Genomic DNA, 20,175 nt, shown 5'->3' with positions numbered 1-20,175 from the left:
GTGTTAAGAATTGATACAGAAAAGCAGGATTGTGGAAGAAGTAGTTTTGTGGGCTTTGTAAAGTGAAATCCAGAAAATATATAATTTCATAAATGTAACATCTTTTCAATCAGTTTGAGACAGCTAGAATTAATTAAAGTATCATTTCTTTTTAAAAGGGAAAACAGGGAGCAGGAGAGCAGCAAGTTGTAGAAATTAAAGTTGTGAATGTGGAAATCACACATTTGTTGCCTTTTAATGGCCCTACACCTACATGGTGTACATATAATTAAACACATCGATTATATCAAATTAACCACATGGAATTCTTTTTTCAGTTTCATTGCCTTTAAGGCCTTGATTTGTCCATGTAAGCCGTTTGAGCCTTTACATGAGTTTGTGGTAGATAGTCCATTAAAAAGAGTGATCCCACACATTGCATTTAGCAGATCTCCACCCTTCAAATCAATAAATCCATCGATACTCAACTGAAGTTAATGGATGGTTAAATGGGGATGAAGAAAGAACAAAGAGGAAGAACAAGCTGGTCTGCATACTGTGTTTTCTAAATGTTACAGCACCGTGATGTAAACGTTACAGCTTTTTTCTTTAGGAACCAGAAGGCCGAGTCTAAGGAGACAAACACCACTAATCCAAACTTACAAGTAGCTTTGAGTTAACAAACTCAAACCTTTAACAAACCTCACAATAAAATAGTCTCTAGATCACTTAACCTTTCAGTTAAGTTAGGCTATGGAAGGATGGAAACGTGTAGTTGGAGTGGTCTTTAGAGAAATCTAATGTGGGGAGAGGAAGGAATTTAAAAATTTTCATGTACAACGTGAAACACATAATCACTTGAAATTCACGTAACCTCCCATGTGAAACCATATAAATATGCGAAACATGAAGTTTCACCTAAAACTTATGTAAATCACATGTGAAACCCATTTAAATTCTATTGGGAAATGCATGTAAATGTACAAAACCATTTAATCACATGTGGAAACCATGCAAATTCACATGTGAAACCATATGATCACATTGAAACCCATGTAAATTACCATGTGAAAACCATGCAATCACGTGAAGCCCGTATAAATTACCATGTGAAATCCACATTTGTCATGTGTCAAGTTAGATTTTAAATTTACCAAATTCACCTGTTCACTTCAGTAAATTCAGTAGATTTGTTTGAGCCAGGACATTTATGGAGACAGAAGTCTGCAGCGGTGAGGGAAGCAAGATGCCGTTTGGCACCACGGCCAGAAAACATCTGCCAAACATTTGTAAACTCAGAACAACAGCAGGGCTGGATGCCAGACTGTCTCAGGTTTCATTCAGGTTGTCAAAGACGGAGGAAGGATTGAGGAGGACAAGGGAAAACTGAGTGGGACGGGAACAAAAGAGGCATGAGAAACAAATGAAAGACGACACGTCTCTGATCAGTACTGATGAGCACATGCATCCCAGAGAGACGCAGAGATGGAGAAAGACAAGAAAACGAGGAGGAGGAGAAAAAAAGAAGCAAATGATATTAAAGAAAATGAATTAGACATAAGCACTTGAGACTGTTGGAGAGGATGAAAATCTAAACGAATTAGATCTGTGTTGGGAGAATTGAGGCTGACGGTGGGTGCAGGAAGTGAAGTGGTGACAAAAGAGTGAAATAAATTAATTCTGTGTGGGAGAGAAAGGAGGTGATGGTCATGAAGAGGAAGAGGAGGTGGTGGTAAGCAGTAGCTGCCAAAATCCTGATGGACCTTCTGCATATGCATTTTTGTTTTGGGTGATTTTCTTTTTTTATGCGCAGGTGCTTGCTCCATCTTCACACACATGAATGCACATGTTCCTGTGTGACTTGGCAGATGGTCAAAAAAGAACGATTAACATTATGGTCTTTCTAAGTGGTCAACTTGTCATCTGCTGCAATGCATCATCATCTCACAATGAAGCTGCGTAAAACTCTAATGCAGAAAATGAAAAATGAGAAAGCAGAAACTTTGTCACTGTTGACCATTAACATGTGACTTCACAATATTTCACGCCTCAGAGAGCACAGGCAGGCTGTCGATGTAAAGTCACTGGTGACTGCTTTAAAGAGCTCTGATGCTGAAGGACAGGTTCAGTGTTTCTTCAAGTCTGTTTTGAAACAATCATCAGGTACATATATATATATATATATACATACCATCAATTACATTTAATACACAAAGAAAGACATCAAATCTATGGGAATTATTTCGGAAGCTGACAGTATGTCGTACAAAAGACCAAACCCATCCTCTGCCTCTCCAGTGACTGTGGGAGTCACTACACAGCCCAAGCACATTTTCTCTATCAGCATGCAGCACTTAACTTTGCATATCTTCCGTAAAACACTTTTTCAAGAAGGAAACGAAACAGTTTCCTATGACTGTCTTAAACATAGTAGGGATGTGAATCCCCACCACTGAGGCCGATTCGATACGCATCTCGATACGCTGGCAGTGATACGATACAGTAACGATACAGTGAAGCCCCCTGCCGATTCGATGCGATAAAATTTACCCCTCTTGACAATGCAATTAGATTTATTCATGATTTGACAACGATTTGACTTCATACAATATGATGCAATTCATGATGTAATTCATAACTATTCAATGCAATACAAAGAATTTACAAGGCCACATCTGGTTTCTAAATAACATCACAATTATTTTGTCTCTTTCCCTGTGAAGGATACATATGATACCTGATTGTTTTCTATAAAGCAAATAAACAAATTCAACTTATAAAAAGATGCAATTCAACGTGGTACAGATAAGATTGTTTTATTGCTAATAAACACTAAATCATAAACAAAAAAAACATTTTTTTTATTACCTTTGTTGTTTAATCTGAATCTTATTCTCTACTTAGGGGACAAGCTCTAATGTCAAAATGATCTATATCTCCCCATGGTAAAGCACCTTTTAAAAAACTCCTGAATCCAGGCGGTGATCTGGCTCAACCCAAAGTATATTCACTTGTTCATTTTGCATCTTCTGACATTTCCTGAAAATTTGATCAAAATCCGTCCAAAACGTCTTGAGTTATGTTGCTGACAGACAGACAAACCAACGGCATTAAATACATGACCTCCTCCATGGCAGAGGTAATGTAACATTCGCAAACAGTCCTTTTCTCAGTTTCTTTTACTAATAGTGTTTCTGTCTGTAATTTTACAATCTTTTACAAAACACTTACAAAACTTACATTAAGGTGAATATCTTCTGTTGTCTCGCTTCCCTCCATGTTTGCTGTTTACTAACTGCAGCTGCGCTACCCGCCTCCCGTCTGTATTAATAACAAAACGCCAAAAGATGCTGACGTGTAATAATCGATGTAACCATGGGTTTTACCAATGCAGACACGCTAAGAAAGATACATTGTGCATTTAGCCGGCAGCTGTATCTGATGCACACTGAAACTACTGGTGCAGTTGCATCCCAAACATCTGTCTCGGACCACGGATTCAAATCTCTGACTCTCTCCACCCCTAAAACACAACACTGAAACTGGGCCCCTTATCTCCAGCTTTACCAGTAAGTGATGCATTTATAGAACTCACAATCCTGTTTCTCCGTTAATGGCTTACCGAGCAGATCAGTGACCTCAGTCACCTTAGTTAGACGATTAAGTGGTAGGTGGAGGTAGGAAGTAAATAAGTAAGTAACTAAAGTTTATTTATATAGCACCTTTCACAGACACTCATCACAAAGTGCTTCACAGGGATTTTCCTGTTATTGGCTTTGAACAATGATCCCTATTACTGAGATGGTGTGCTGACCAGGGGATGTTTCACAGGTTCACAAACATCTTCGGTTCAGCCAATATTACAGAAAAGTTGACAGTGTTTCCACACAGTCAATACCTGAAGCTAAAATTGTGCATCCTTACAAATCTTTAGTAACCACAGAGCAACTTGACAAGCATTCACAGCAGTAATAAGCAATACATATTTTAAAATGAATTAAATGAATGCTTACAGGTTTTACATCTGTTAAATCCAACCAGCTAAATCTGCAAGTTGCAACAACATTAATATAATACTACCTTGTTTCCGAAAATACCCGCAGGATATTGGACCTTGATGACCAGGGTTGGGAATCATCATTTTTCTGACCTACATTGCGATTTAATCTTTTAATGCATGTCAGACAATATGTGGCTTCAGGTGAAGGATGGAAATGCTTGTGTTATGCTGACAACTTCATGTCCATCATGGAGCTGAACAAACTGAATCTACCGTCATTCTAGTCATTTCTGATATTCTCTGTAGGTTTTATTAACACCAACATGTTATCTGAGATCTGAACTTTAAAAATATTTAGAGCGACTCCTCTCAGTAAAACTTATTCATTTGTCTTCATTCACTTTACAGGACATTTCACAAGTTGGACAGTTTTCTGTGCTCTGTGGTTTTTGTCTCAGCGTTTCAGTCATTAATGGAAAATTAGTCTGATGAGGTTTGAAGACGTGACTTCACAGCTGAGTGCAGCTGTCACATGATGTTTAAATGACCAGAAAGATGACAGGAATTACCACTGAAGGAGTGGATGCTGTAAAACCGTGGACGCTGCGGGAGTGAAACCTTGATCAGGCACCGTGTTACATGAATATGAATCACTCTGCTTTGCAATTTACTAATTGCAGCAATTTTTTTTTAATGATAAATTATTAATTCTGCCTCATTAAGCAGCCTCTTTTTAAAGTTGATGTTAGCAAAACAAAATCTTACCACTTTGTTTATATGAGAGCAGCATGAGTCTGCAGTTCATGTCTGAGAGCTCAACTTTTTAAATATGAGTTTCAGACATTAATTTAAGAAGATATATTTTGCTTTTTCAATATTTGATAGGATGCGTATGTCCTGCTTTAAATATTTCAGTGGATTTTTTCTTGAACTTTTTAGACTAAACTACACATCTCCATCCTCGGCTGATGTCTATTTTCTGTCTATTATTTTTCTATGCATCACACAGGTCTCCACAGCCGCACATAACGCAATTTTATCATATTTACAAGCTCAGCTCTGCATTCATTGCTTTCAACCACTTTGCTTTAGTTAGACCACATTAGCATAATTAACGCTGCCGAATTTGAGGTTTAATTAATGTTTTCAGAAATGCTGTCCAACTGTGCATTAAAGCCATTTTTAGCAGAGCCAAAAGGAAGATCTGAAACTGAAAGCTTTTTATGCAGAGCACTAATAGCTTCACTTTCATGGTGTTATTTATCCCTTAGGCTGCTGGCAGAGATGCATCTCCACAGGATCATCCTTGTCCTCCTTTTGTCTTTCCTCAGCTTCTTCTCACCCAACACAGCTTTCTTTGCTAACCATCATCTATTTATTCTGGCTCAGCACAGAAAGAAAAGTTTATATGCAGCCAGTTTGGCTGCATATAAGTAGTCATTTGGGGGGCATTTTTCATCTCTTCTTTCGCTGCCATCTGTTTTCATTTTCATTCAGCTTGTTTTTGACATGCGGGCAATGATGCACGCACAGGTCAGCACAAGCAGCTGCAGATGCATGAAGGTGAATGTATGCATATACATGAGCACAGAGAGTATTTAAAGTCTGCCTGTCAGGTTGGATTTGACTGTGCAGGGGGGCATGTTTTAACCACACTGTCACTCTCTTTGTAGATGCTGCAGCCCCAGTTTAAACCCCACAGCATCCAGCAGGTGCTCCTGAGGCTCTTTCAGGTATTTTACATGATTAATTCATCTTTCCATTACAGTCTTGCATTGAAATGAGTTTTTACTTAACTTTCTTGGAGAAAGGCTGAAGGGAGATGTTAGATTTATCTGCGACCTGGCTGTGTCTGTATGTTTTTCCTCTTTCAGTCTCTCAGTACAGGACACTGCTTTCATATGTGTTTAAGTATCCATGTTGCTCCCTGAGGGCAGAAGTGGCTCATGGATTTTTCATGTAGATCATAAAGAATTCACACAGGATGTATATTTTATACAGTCAGGTCTGAGCTGCAGGTCCAGTTATTCAATGAGTTTTGCTGTTCTGTTGCTTGAGCCCAGTCTGGTTTATCTCAGGTGATTCCCGGAAGGTCGCCATATGGCTCTTGGGATCCGGGACGCTGCCTTCAGTGCGCTGTGGTGGGAAACTCTGGAAACCTCCGTGGGGCTGGATACGGGGCCACCATTGATGGACACAACCACATCATGAGGTGAGAGGACAGATGTAAAGGACCTATGGTGGGAAAACTGATGCACAGTTGTGTTAGATAAGAGTAAAAGTCAAAGAAATTTACATGAGGAGAAGGGGAGATTTTTCCCTCTGCCCCCCCCCCCTCAACAGTCACACTGCACAGTATGTCCCATTAATGTTCCATCAACATGTAGATTATGTGTGCATGCGAGGGTGGAGATGTGCTTACAAAACAGCAGACAGCAGATGTGTGGACTGATTCTAAATTTAATCTCACTGTTTAATGCCGTCTTGTTTGGCTCTCCCACTGGTTGGCGGGGGTCACCTAATCTGTGTGGTCAACGCAAAGTGCTTTATGTCCGGAGAAGCTGTAACTTAAACCGTTCATTGTGTCTCTGACGTACACGCCCATGCGCCGAGGCACATAAATCTCTCTCTGGATAACAAAGCGTGATTGTTCTGTGTAATCAGGCTCATGAGCACTGCTATATGTTGTTCCCTGCAGTGTGTTTGCGCCAAGACACGCCCGGTGCTGTGAAACACTAAGCAGGAGCTGCTGGTATTCTGTAGTTTTTTTTGTTTGTTTGCTTTGTTTTGTTTTGTTTTTTTGTTTTTTTTTTTTGCTTCTTATGCTAAAGGCCACAGCATCTATTACAGCTGCATTTTCGGTGGAGCTGTGTGGGAAGCCTCCAGCTTCCATCTCTTGTTACGATTCGTCATCGCTGTGGTTTATTTCAATTCGTTTCTGAGCTTCAGTTCAGCCACAGCAGGCCCACGCACCAGCAGCCATGTCTGCATTCCTTCTCTCTCCAGCTCTCTCAACAAACATCTGTTTTATTCTCTGGCTTATTGGTTGCTGCACTCATTTTTATTTATTTTTTTCACCCCCAAAGCATACCTTCCTGTTTATATAAATGCATCGCTCCTCTAGACAGTGACTCATGTCGACTGTACGGTAAATATAGAGAATGTCTCAAGTGCACAAAGAGCTGAGTAGTTTAGATATTGACTAAACTGTTATAAGTGCGGCTGGAAAGCCTTTGCAGTGAGAACTGTATTAAAACAGTGACTCAGCAGAGTTTTGGGGCCTCTAATGGAAGCACAAAAGTCTTTAGGTGCTGCGTGGGATTCTGTTTTTATTGTCTTGGCTGTCTGCACCTGTGAAGGTGTTGATAAAAGACATGCCCGTGGGGGGGGTTCAGTTCTCTTGCTGCAGCAGCCCACCGTGCCCCAAGATTTTTAACTGTAGGTTACATTTTTCATTATGTAAAGAAACCCCATCTATTTCAAGTATTGTCCCCAACAATCTGGGTCATAACTGATGAAATGTGGGCCCATGGTTTTATTGTTGTGCTTCTCCAGTGTGTTAATCCATCTTCGCTCAGCAACAGACAGCAGCAGCTAGTTGGTGTAAATATTAGCAGTTTTCACATTTGCATTTGATTTGAACTCTCCAGTCATCATCACAAGGAATTTAGACATAGCAGCAGGGCTTGGGGAGTAAAGCAGGGAGTGTAGCTAACTGGTTGTTTTTTTTATTTATTTATGTTCTAAAGAAATGGTTTTTAACCTTTTTACGCTGGGCCCCAACCTTTCCAGTACAAAGTGATCCATTCAAATATTAACACTTGGTTTAATTGATGTCACTCTTGGTTTAATTTGTATTAATAACTAAACCAAATCCACCTACAGTTTAACTTCTAAAACCTTGTAAAATATGACATGATACAATGAGATCAATCACATGTAGAGCTGCACATACATCAAGAGCCCCAATAAGCTAATGATTTATGGAATAAAATCAGGCTCCTACAAGAACTAATGTAATCAGGCTTATAAACACAAAATCTAAAAAATATTTGATTTTACTAGAGAAATAAAAAAAAACTGGGTCTTGAAAAAAAATTTGATCAATAAAGTGATGCAAATATGTTCAAAATAATAAGTTCACATTATAAACTGTAAATAAATTTATAGTTTAGGTATTTAAATACAAAACTAAATATTTATGCAATAAACTTTTTTTATTAAACGTTAAGAGTTGCCAGACATGTCAGACATTTTATGCATCTGCAGTTAATTTTTTATTTATTTTTTGACTAAAAATTCCACCGCTTTTCCCACAAGTGTTAAATGTTTGTTTGCTAGATGCTGCTTTAGTGTTGAAGGCTTCAGTGACTCCATTCAGACTTCTTGGCTCTGCCTTGTCACATCCGTTTACAAAACTATACTTAATGAATTAGATTGGTCATTTAGAATATTTTTGCTGGTGGATTTGCCACCATTTTGTCTTGATTTTGTCTTTTTAAATACTTAACTTTCACCACAGGCTAGCAGCTAGCTGAGTATCTTCTTCTGTTTATTAAAGTCTGAACAACTGACACATTACTGCCACCAAGTAGTAAGAAGCTGCACTGCAGCTGAGCTTCTCGTGGATAACCGTCATATCTCTTGTCTTTAATTGATAAGTTATGGTCCTGCGGCCCTCATGACATAGAATAGAATAGAAATACTTTAATTATCCCTTCAGAGAGCCCTCAGGGAAATACAGGTGCATAAAGTTTTTTGAGGCCCTCTAGGTGGCGCTTGAGGTCCAAGCATGGGCCACAGCCCTGTGGTTGAGAATCACTGTTTTAAAGTTTGTAATGAGCAAAACTGAATAATAAATTAATGCTTACTGTCAGTTTCTTTGCAAAGAAGTCTGGTATAAAATAAAATCAGAAGTTTAAATACATTTATTGCATAAACTGTCTTGCACTGTACACAATCTGACACAGCCAGGACAACAGTGATTTTGTAGGTATCTCTTTGTATTTTAAAGTTTTTATTTACAGGAAAATTAAACCTGTTAATGAATTATCCTGGGTTTTATTGTTTACCCTCAATCATGGGATTGAAGGGTGTTAAGTTTATCCTGAGTATTCAGTCTGCAGCCTGCAGAGCACTCTCATGTGGAAAATCAAGGAGGAAGGCTGATGGGCACGGTAAGCTAGCAGCTGAACTAAACCAGAAGAGGGAATTTTTATCTTTTCTTTAATTCCTTTTTTTAATTTAAACTTTATTTAACCAAATAAAACCTACTGAGATTGTGATCTCTTTCACAATGGTGACCTGGCCATGGGGTCAGTAACACACAACATAAAAACAACAACCAATAAAAACTGTATTTCTGTTTGATGCATTGACATTAACAACAGAGTAACGAGTTAAAAACATGAGCACTGTCCAACGGTTTCACATTGTCTTGTAAGATGGAGCAGAAGGCTTTAAGTGAAATCTGTACAGACAACTCCAAGTCATGCTGAAGTCTGTTCCAAAACTAAATACGGTTTTCCTGAGCTAGATGCATACATCAGGGACAGTTAAACTCAAACTCTGACTCAAGGGTCAATAAGAAAACCCAGGTACATGATGTTTCTTATAAAATTGTGATCTGTTGGAGATTCACCAAGTTAGAAAATGAACAAGAATTTAGTTTCATCTGCATTCAGTACTGGTTTAAGCTTCTGCAGATCAGACTGTGCAATATCAGTCCAGACCCTAACAAAAATTAGGTCTAAACCAGTTAAACCTCAGAAATTTCTCAGTGCTTATGCAGTAGGGATCCTCAGTCCTGGTTCTCAAGGGCCAGTGTCCAGCAGGTTTTAGAAGTTTCCCTGTTGCAACACAACTGATTCAGATTTGTGCAGAGCTTGACGTCAAGCTTCTAAAACTTATAAAACTTGCAGGACACTGGCCCTCGAGGATCAGGATTGAGGATCCCTGTGCAATCCTTTCAGAGAAAAATCTATATTGTTTGGTTGACAAGATAAAGTGGCAAATACTGAAGCGAAAATAAGCTTTGTTACATTTTAATTACTTTAGAAGGTATACCGGAATGGGACTTTGGGCATTTAGTTGGTTGTAATTTGCTATTTAAGCCACTTGATGTCACCATTTTCTCACACTTGACCTTTAAAAAGGCGATAATATCTTTAATGATGCAGATATTCTCCTCAGGGGTTGGCGAAGGAAAAATATATTTAAATTTTGCTTTGCTGTCTGCAGAATTACTATGATGATGATGATGGTGATCTTTTCATTTCCCAAATGTTACAGCACTTACAGATACCTTAAAGGCAATTCAATGATCAGGAAGTTTAACCCAGAGATATTACAGGAAAATTTGATGCTAACAAATCAGCATGAAATGGGTTCCCTGTGAAGCTACTTTAACCCTGCAGATTGATGTGGAACCGCAGGGTTTGCTTATCATGCAGCGAGCAGCCTGCAGATCTCTGATGATGTTCCTCCCTCCGACTCACCCCCAGGATAAATCTGGCCCCCACGGTGGGCTATGAGGAAGATGTGGGGAGCCACACCACTCACCACTTCATGTACCCAGAGAGCGCCAAAAATCTGGCCGCAAACGTCAGCTTTGTCCTAGTTCCCTTCAAAACACTGGATCTGGTTTGGATCACCAGTGCTCTGTCTACCGGCCAGATTCGATTGTAAGACCACACACACACACATACACACAGATGTGCATAAGCATGGATTAACACATATATGAGCGTGCATGAAAACATGAAAGGAGTTCAGGACATATAGCTCATACAGACACTGACAGGAATCAGGGCGCACACACGTGTATAGTTTGAGGTTAGAAATCCATTGACAGAAGAGCTGTAAGGAGCTGGAGACTGAGTTGGAACAATGTGTCAGCTGTCAATCATCCAGAGTTCATAGTGGCTGTAATCACATTAAGTGCTGATTGAATGTGTTTAATCAATTTCTCTCTGCTCCCTCTCTTTCAGTACTTACGCTCCAGTGAAGCAGTTCCTCCGTGTTGATAAGGACAAGGTGCGTCTTTTCAAAACTATTAAATTTTGATCAGATTGATGCATGGTGGAAAAAAAAACAACCCAACACCTTTACAGAGGTAGAAACAGAGAGGTGACCCTGCCTCGCTGTAATTATAGCACCCTCACTGTTGATGAGGGATTACAAACCTTCCCTTTGTCTTCGCTAATCTCCCGCTCGCTCTTTAATCCATGAAAATAAATAAACTTAAACTAATCTCTGCCACGTGAAGATGTTGAAAAAAACCTCCGCCTGGTCAAAGACGCAGTGTCTTTGGGGGATGACCCATAAATACAGATTTCTAAGATTTACGCCTCCACTTTGGAGCTCTAAGCTGCTCAAAGCCCTTTTTGTTGGATGGATGTTGGAGGATGGATTTGTAATTACTTTTGATTCGATGGAGAGTTTAAAATTTTCATAATGCTCACAAACTCAGGGAGTATCAAAATTTATTTATTTATTTTGTTTGTTGTAGGAATTCTTGAAGATGTGGCAACTTTTATTGCATCTTTTCTCTAATAAATTTCTCTAATCAAAGAATGTCGGCATTGAAGCTTTAAAAACTTTGGTTATTTCTTAAATGAGGAAAAATGTTCATTCTCTTTTAATCCTTCATTTAAACATGTATTTATTGAAAAAAATATATATTTAAAGCTGTAGTTTTGTCAGTTTGCTAGTCTGGAGCATTTAGGTGTGTTTTATAACAATGCCAAGAAGTAAAGACACCAGCAATGATCTCAGAGAGGCAACTGTTGCATCCCATCCATCTGTGAAGGGTTATAACAGTCATTTCTAAGATATTTGGAGGAAGGTTATTCAAAAGTGGAAACCATTCGACATTCAGAGCTACATCTCAGGCTCTCCAGGCCTCAGCATGTTAAATGTTAAAGTTCATGATGGAACTATTAGAAAAAGGCTGAACCAGTGTGGCTTGTTTGGAAGGGTTGCAAAGCTGCATCTGAACAAACTACACAACCTCTGGCTTAGTAATGAGTTTTCTACCAACATTTCCAGGAATCTTTATTACCTGGGGTGTTTTTCTTTACCAGGATAAACTAATTCCTGGTAATCTGTGTGGTTTGCATTTCCACCGCTCCACAAACCTCCTGAAGATTTATTCTAATCAAGCTGATACCACCTGTTGTTAGGACAGTCAGACCCACTTCGGCTGTTGTGGTCCTGCAGCTTCTTATAATCTTGTTAGTCCTCCAAATACGGTTGTTTTGCGTTGCTGACTGGAAGTTGCTTTGAATGCCATTCTCAGCAAATAGAGCCTGGTGCTCTGGAGCCTGGAGCCATCCATCTGCCTCTCATACCTCATTTTTGGCTCCATTTTTTAAATGAGTGAAGTTTGTAGAGGTGAAATAAAGATACTTGCAGCCACACACACCTATTATACTTTATTCATTATGTGCTTTTTTAAAACCTGTCCCAGACATACTACACTTTGTTTTAGTCATGGCTGGTGTTAAAGGACGTTTTAAAAAAATGTTAGAAATGAATTGATGATGAGAAAGAAAGGTTGTCAGAAAATACTAGAAGATAATAAAAACAATACTAAAGCAATGTGAAATATACTCAGTAGGATTATATGAAATGGCTCTAGTCCAAAAAGTTATTCTGCTTTTATTGATAAGGACAGTGAAAGTTATTTCACAGACGTCACAATTTGAGCAGAACACACACCAAAACAACAAATTTAAATAAATAAAAACAACAACATGATGGCGTTCTGCTGCCGGGAGTATAAATGAAGGAAAACATTCCCCTGTGGTCTGTTTTGCAGGCTTATACATTAGCAACTAATGCTGAGACCGCAGGCGCCGCCATGTTCAACAAAGACTTAGTGTTTGGAAAACAGCAGGAAGGACTGGACTGGAAGGGTTAGATTACTCCCAGTCATCAGAGTTTGATGAGCATATAAATGGGCTCATCGAGTGAACCATGAACTCCTCTGGGCACCAAAGTATTCTAGAGTCAAATGTGTGTCCATCTGTCTGAAAGCTAAAGCTGTCTCATGCAACAGGACAGCGATCCCTGGACAGATGACTATTTATCATGCCCATATAGGCAGACCTAAAATAAAGAAGCAGTGTGTACTTTCTTTCTTATATGTCTGAATATCGAAAGTCTGTCACAGAAGGTCAACAGTGTTTTCCTCTCTCCACCTCTCAGGTTCAGATCTTCAACCCAGCCTTCTTTAAATACATCCATGACCACTGGACCCGACATCACGGGCGCTACCCCTCCACCGGCATGCTGGTGCTTTTCTTTGCCCTGCATGTCTGTGATGAGGTTTGTTTGGTCTTTTCTGTCAAACGAAATCCCCACGTCATCCTGAAAAACAAAAGTTCCATCAAATTCCACCTGAGTGGGTTTACCATTGCCAGTCTAACACTCCCTCCCTTGCAGGTGAACGTTTTTGGCTTTGGGGCAGACAGCCGAGGAAACTGGCACCACTACTGGGAGCAGAACCGCTACTCCGGAGAGTTCAGGAAGACAGGTGTCCATGACGCGGACTACGAAGCCCAGATCATTCAGCAGCTCGCCAAGGCCGGAAAAATCACAGTATTCCCTGGAAAATGAGCAGCAGAGTATACTGCGTAGATCTTCGCTTCATCAGCCAAACACCATGCGTTAGATACTCACCTTTACTAACCTGCACCAGTTTAGATTCTTAGTTGTGGTTAAGGCTAACTGAAGGTGACCAAATGATCTCAGATGCTTCCAAAAAATTTGTTTTTGTTAACTTTTCCCCTCGAGTTAAGTCCTAAATCAGCCTCGATAGTCACCCTATAATGGCTTCCTGTAGGCCAAAGTCGAGGCTGCTGCTCTTTTCCCCGAGGCAAGTGACAAGCTTGATGGCTGAACAGCTGGAAAAGTCAATAACCACTAAAACAAACCCCTGCAGCTCTGAAGTATCCACAAATAACTCACTAGCCTCAAGTGGAAATGCTCATACTTTGAGGACTATTTAATCCCCTCTTCATATCAAACAGTACGCTCCACGGTGAGCCAGTGAAGTCGATGACTCGTGTTCGATGTTGTGACATTTTAACCTTCGAGTCTGAGGATGCTGAAAGGATTTAAAGCTCTTCATTGTTGACTAAAGCTACAGAACATGAGTCGTGTCTTTCAGGCCAAACATCTCTAACGATTTCTGTTGTTACAAGGTCTATGTGGCCATGACGGCTTGTAAAACAGTTGCTTAGAGACGGTATGTGATGACTGCAGGTTTATTGAATATGGCCGCCATCTGAAGTCCCCCTTCGACCCCTTATAGTGTCTTCACCTCATAGATTATCAAAAACACAATCAAGACTTTCTGCCTTTCAGCCTCTGACTCAAATCGCTGCAGCATCGCTCGCCTCAGCTTCTGGAGGTTGCTAAATGCCATGGCAACCGTAGGCCCTGCTGCAGTCTACTCACATCTAGACATGAAGAGAGATGTGTTGATTTGACTGCATGAGACTCTAATGAGGCTAAAAGTACATCTCCTGGGATTTCATGTTTGGATGGAGGCATGCTGGTTTCTGGTTGGAGACCTCGTGTGGTCTGTCAGAGTCTAATTAGGGAGAGACGGCGATGGAGAGCTCGAACATGAGATTTGATGCACTCAACCGTTTGTAAGAACAAAAAAAGGAGTTCGGTGGTTGTTCGGGAGGCAACTTGGACAAACTTTAACCGGAGTCTCCCCCATTTTGAAAGGACTCTTCCACAAAGCCAGACTCCTGCTTCCCGGTGGAGTCAATAGATCGTCTGGAGGACTTTGTCCCAGATTAAGGCCTATATGATGGGGTGAGAGAAAACCCCCACTGGAACTTGTTACTGCTCGTTAGCATCTCGGCCTCATTAACCACTCGCCCTGATCCCTGGTCAACCAATTAAAACTTCAGCAGAGTCTGGAGGAGGTGGAGCCACCAGACGCCTTAGACTTCACCTCTGCAGCCCGTTTCATGATGGCGACAGATCTCAGTGTTAGTTTTGTACCGCTGCCGGCTCAGATTGGGTTTTTCCCTCCTTCCGGCAGCATACTAATGGTTTCTGCCAACATAAATGACCCATTATTACCCTCCATTCTGACTTATTTACATCTAAAAAAGAAAACAAACTAATTTTTGTAGGGAAAAAAAAGAGGGAAGAGAGACATGAGCTTTGAATGAAGGAAAAGAGTTTGAGATGCGGCTGTAAATCCAAACATGACAGATGTGTTCACAAACAAGCAGCTGGTGGCTAATAAAGAGAAGTGCTCAGGGTTCCTGAGCACATCTGGAAACACACTGCAGAAAAAGACCTGATAAACTATATCTTTGCTTCTTTAGAACAACCTGATGTACGTCAGGCACTGAGTCAAAAGTTAAATCATGGATTACCTAAAGCTCCTGAAAATTTGGTTTAAGATTAAATTATGTTCAAATCTTCCTAAATATTCATGATCAGATAAAAACATAAGTATAAAGAGTACCCGTAGGAGTTTAGAGCAGCGTGTAGTCTCAGAGCAACAATGCTCCATTTTATTCTCCCCCTGGTGACAAATGAGTCTCTAAAGATAGAGAAATCTCAAATATCAAACCCTTAAGGGAATTATTCATCAAATTACCCACTTTTACAGAAAGGGTGCGTCAGATTTACGTTTGCCTTAATTATCAAGGGTTCAATATGGCAACTTAGAAATGTTAGATACTTGATTTTGCTCCTGGGGACAAATCTGAAACATCAGATGCCAAAAATGAGTCAAAACTCCACAAGAGACAAATGTTAGGAGACAAAATCCCCAACGTTGTCCAGCTAATAATATTTGTTTTCTTGTGTTAGAAGAAGCTTTTATGGGCATTTCTGTAGTTGCAGGGTTTAGAATGCCAAAATGGCCTCAAAGTTCTGGTGATAAGAAAAAAAAAAAATATTTTCATGTGAGGAATGAACTGTGGATGTGTCATAGTGATCTGTACTGAATACCTGACCTGCTTACCTGTAGTGTGTTAAATATTTTTTTACACCCATATTTTATCTTACATACACCAAATAATCCTCCAGAAGTATTTAAATGTGTTATTTCAGCACTAAATATTTCATCAATAAGTTTTAGCTATTTATTTTGCCAGAAGTGAAAATGGAAATCTTCCACCATAAAAAAATCTAAACTTAAATACATTAGGCTTAGAAAAGAAAGAGAAGAGAAATGCAGCTGCAGCTGATGCTTCAGGCTGGGAAATAAAAGTGATAAAATGTGGTTTCTCAGCCTCAGGACGCTGCAAGGCAGCTCCAGAAATGTACATGATAAAGGTCACTGCAGCATCAACTCAAGTCAGAAACTCAGAATTTTAAGGCTGGAAACTTGTGTAGTGTTGCTTTAAACAAGATCACATCAACTTGATCTCTAATAATCGAAGATTCTGGACCTAACACACATTTGTCCCCATTAACATTTTTAAATCTATTTTTCAGCTCAACAGAAAGTTTGAACCCTGAGGCACCTTCTGTAAAAGAGGCTGTTTGATAGATCCTTTTCTTGTTTGCTTATCAGTTAAAAGAAAATGTAACTGTAGGAAAACTGAGGTGGAAACGTAAAACGACCATAGGAATATGTTCCTTGTTCCCGCTCTGGTTCTTGTCTCTCCTTGGTGATGTGTTTAATGGTGGACACAAGAAATGAGCAAAAATCTCAATGAACTGTTCAGAAAATATTTCCAGTGGCTTTCATTTTCATTTAAAAAGAATAAAGATCTGTTTCAGCCTAAAGTGACTCTTATGAGCAAAAACTAAAAGTCTGCCTTCCCATAATGTTTGAAGATAGTAGAATGAGACCACCAGCTGTTGCAGCACATCCTCTGATCATGCTTTAAGAAAAAAAAAACCTCACCTGTGTGTGACGGAGCAGATGGGATTTAACCGCTCTGATCCCATGTTTTAGTTTGATATGAACATCCAGCATTGTGCACTCACATGGACAAGGGTTGGGGTGTCACACTGCCCTCATCAGGTGATGTGATGAGCTGATCCCAGCTCCGTTTTTCTTCCTGTAACTCCACATGTTCTCGTCATTCTCCACAGGTTTTACAGGAAGCCGTCGTGTTGAGCTGGACTCATCTCACACAGACTGAAGCTGGACGTACCGTTTGCGTTTCCTGTCTTTTTCCTCGCACTCAAACACACTTTTGTGCCTTGTCCTGCCATTGCGCCATCAACAACACACACCTGCTACCTTTTTATTTTGTCACACACATTCGGCTGAGAGCTGTGCCTTCTAAGCTACACTTAAAACACACACACATAACACACACTGCCTTCTGCTCTTCACTTCTTACTGCTTTGTAAACAGATGTTTTTAAAGATGACTGCGGGCTGAAAACTGATGATGAACTGGATTTATATAAGCTTGCTTTTGATCGGACTGCATGCAGAGAGGGTTACCTGCTGGATTCAAGCCCCTGAGACTGCAGGAAAAACATGCAACAGTGATGAAAAAGCAAATGAAAAAAAAGGTTTAGAAATCTTAGCTGCTGCTTGCTCCCCTCCAGCTTCATAATGAATGTTAATTCCTTTCACGCTGACATTTTTTCACCCCTCTGGCAGCAGAATACCTTATTTTCAGTTAATGTGCTCCCAAACAGGCTGTTCCAGCAAGCGAGTTGTTATCAGCCTCGTCCCTGTCGACCAGCTGAAGACCACAGTGTCTGATCAGATAAGGAGAGAGCAGAGTAAACCCTTCCCGCTGTTTCAACCTAAATTAGAGGCATGACACAGAAATGAGTGTCCATGTGGCAAACATAACCTAAAGTAGGTCTTTTCTCCTGCTGCTGACCCAAAACTCCTATTTTATTAGCTTCCAGAAGAGATTCAGTTCATTTAAACCAGATAAATCTTCTTACTGAAAGATGTGCCGTTTATTTTATTTAAACTGATTTCCTTCAAAAGATGCTTTTTTTTTGTTGTAATTTCCAAGCTATATGACCCCCAAACCTTCCCTGACTTTTAATCATCTTTAAACTGCTCCTTCAATTTCTGCTTTATTTTATCTGACACATTAGACCCAAAGCTACGTCACATTTCAGCCAAAATCACTCATTTACAGATCGAGTTCAGGCTTTAAGCAACATGTGCACCACAGTCTCCAGTATCCTGAACAAAACCAGGCTCCTACAGCTCATTGCATGTCTATTTAAACAGCACCTGCTTGATGCCAGAGATCAGATCTCATGAAGTCACTGGTACAAGTCATCTTACACGATATGTTGAATAAGCAGCAGAAATTCGTCACAATGTAGCTTGTTATTTAAGAAAAAGACATCCGCCACAAGGAGTTAATCAGATAATAAACAAAACAAATCTACAGTCAGAAGAGTTTTATAATAAAAATCTTCACCGTTGCCCCGTCCCTCTAGGCCTTATTTATTACTTTAATATCTGAACAAGAACCCATCACTTGGTTTGAGCTGAGCTGAGAAAACTGGATCGATTCAGCTGAAAGATCTAGAAAAGAAGATGAAAAGATTAGACTACTGGTCCTGTTTTAGAGGTGAGAACACATCCAAGCAGCTCTTTACTCATCTGTACCAAACAGAAACTCAGCAGACAGCCCATATCAGACCGCCTCCATCGATTGTAACGCCAATACTCACACCTCTGTTAGATATTGTCCTTTTGCTCCGTAGTGTCTGGGATGAAATGTTAGACTTGTCAAGTAGGAACAAAGCTGCTTAGTGAATCTGTAAGACCAGCAAACGTACAGAAGCAGATAGTGTAGGAACAGAAATAGTGAGTTAAACTTAGTTTGAGTGTGTGAAGCTTCCCCGTGTGGGTGGAGTCCTATCACCGCCGTCTCATCCCGCCTTTAATGTCTTCTTCAGTAACTTCTGGAAAAAGGCTGTGTATTTACCACTGAACGTCTGTATGACACGTGACTCTTTGTATCTTATGCTATTGTACAAATAAAGGCTTCATGAAACTGGATATGTCTGAAGTGACTGGAGTATCTGAGGTGGATGTCATAAAAACACCCTCCTGATTTTAGTTGTCATGGCAACTGTATTAAAAGAAGAACTGGTTATCATCACTGATTTCCTGAATCAATTCGATTCACAACAGCCTACTTTGATTCGATTTCAATTAAATCCTACGTGGGTTCTCAATGGTCTGAGTTTATCACATCAGATGTTTTGTTACACTCTCAGCCAAACATGATTGATTTAAATAACAGAGGAAATAAAATTAAAAAATAAGTTTAATGAGGACAGCTGCTGAGATGGGAGCACATAAACACTCCAGATTTGGACCCCAACACTGGAAAAGTAGAACTTACATTTCAGTGGTGGCAGGTGATTTTAGTCCAGCAGTGGAAATGTTCGGAGATCTGATGATCCCACCCGTCTCTGGGCATCTAGCTGTTCTTCAACAACTAGATGATTCTCAGCTCTCCATCACGTGATTGTGGTTCATTCTTGAACTGTGCTGCTGGATCTTCACAAAATGAATCCAGCTTTTCTTCTTCTTTCTCTCTCTCTTCTGGAAGTAGGACAGCCCAAGACCTGCTGATTTTGACAACCAAGGAAGATTCATTTTCCACGATGAAGGATGTTTACATGTTAGCCTGAGGCTGCTGCAATCCATCTTGAGATGTTTCCCAGCTCCAGCACACCTGAGTAAAACGAAACAGGCCTCTTCAGTAGCTTCTCCCATAGTTCTGCATAAACCTATTAATGACCCAATAATCTGAGCCAGGTGAGATGAAGCAAGGTAGCGACTGAGGATAGGAACTTTAGATAGACTGGATCTGTTTATAAAGTTCCACTACTGGGATTGGCTTTTTCTCACCTTTTTCAACTCAGTCACGCTGTGTCATGTAATAAATATTCTGCACAGAAAATCAATGAAAACCTATAAAAATAAAACTTCACACACATGTTTTCACTCTGACATTGAGCACGGTCGCTTATGAGACCAGAAGTTAACCAAAGTTACACATTTACTGAAGTTCTGCCAGGTTTGGTGTAGTGCTGCATTCAGGGACAAATGGAAAGTTGGATTTTTTTTAATATGAGAAAAAAGAAATAGTTAAAGAACAGTAATAATTGAAGGAGTAAGTGAAGTCTATTTTAACCCATAAGAGCCCGACGTGACATATTTGTCTGAGACTTTTTGCTTCAATTTATGGTATAAACTTT

The 20,175-nt window shown here is 39.9% G+C and overlaps 1 protein-coding gene across 2 annotated transcripts in view; it reads left to right on the top strand.

Moving 5' to 3' along the window:
* Positions 1-18,962, top strand: part of st3gal2 (ST3 beta-galactoside alpha-2,3-sialyltransferase 2) — a 34,253-nt gene extending 15,291 nt beyond the window's left edge. The window contains exons 2-8 of one of the 2 annotated variants that reach the window (XR_006011831.1): positions 5,653-5,712; positions 6,058-6,191; positions 10,483-10,662; positions 10,969-11,014; positions 13,190-13,309; positions 13,427-14,812; positions 17,066-18,962. Coding sequence is in view for 1 of the 2 variants with exons in the window: in XM_041996694.1 (XP_041852628.1) it covers positions 5,653-5,712; positions 6,058-6,191; positions 10,483-10,662; positions 10,969-11,014; positions 13,190-13,309; positions 13,427-13,600 (714 nt within the window). In the remaining variant the exon portion in view is untranslated. Of the gene's footprint in view, positions 1-5,652; positions 5,713-6,057; positions 6,192-10,482; positions 10,663-10,968; positions 11,015-13,189; positions 13,310-13,426 lie in introns of both variants that reach the window. The other variant, XM_041996694.1, reaches the window with a different exon arrangement.
* The last annotated feature ends 1,213 nt before the right edge of the window (positions 18,963-20,175 follow it).

This window comes from Melanotaenia boesemani, chromosome 10, assembly GCF_017639745.1.
Source record: "Melanotaenia boesemani isolate fMelBoe1 chromosome 10, fMelBoe1.pri, whole genome shotgun sequence".
NCBI lineage: Eukaryota > Metazoa > Chordata > Actinopteri > Atheriniformes > Melanotaeniidae > Melanotaenia > Melanotaenia boesemani.
The sequence above is the reverse complement of the archived record's forward strand: the minus strand, read 5'-3'. Positions and strand labels throughout refer to the sequence as shown.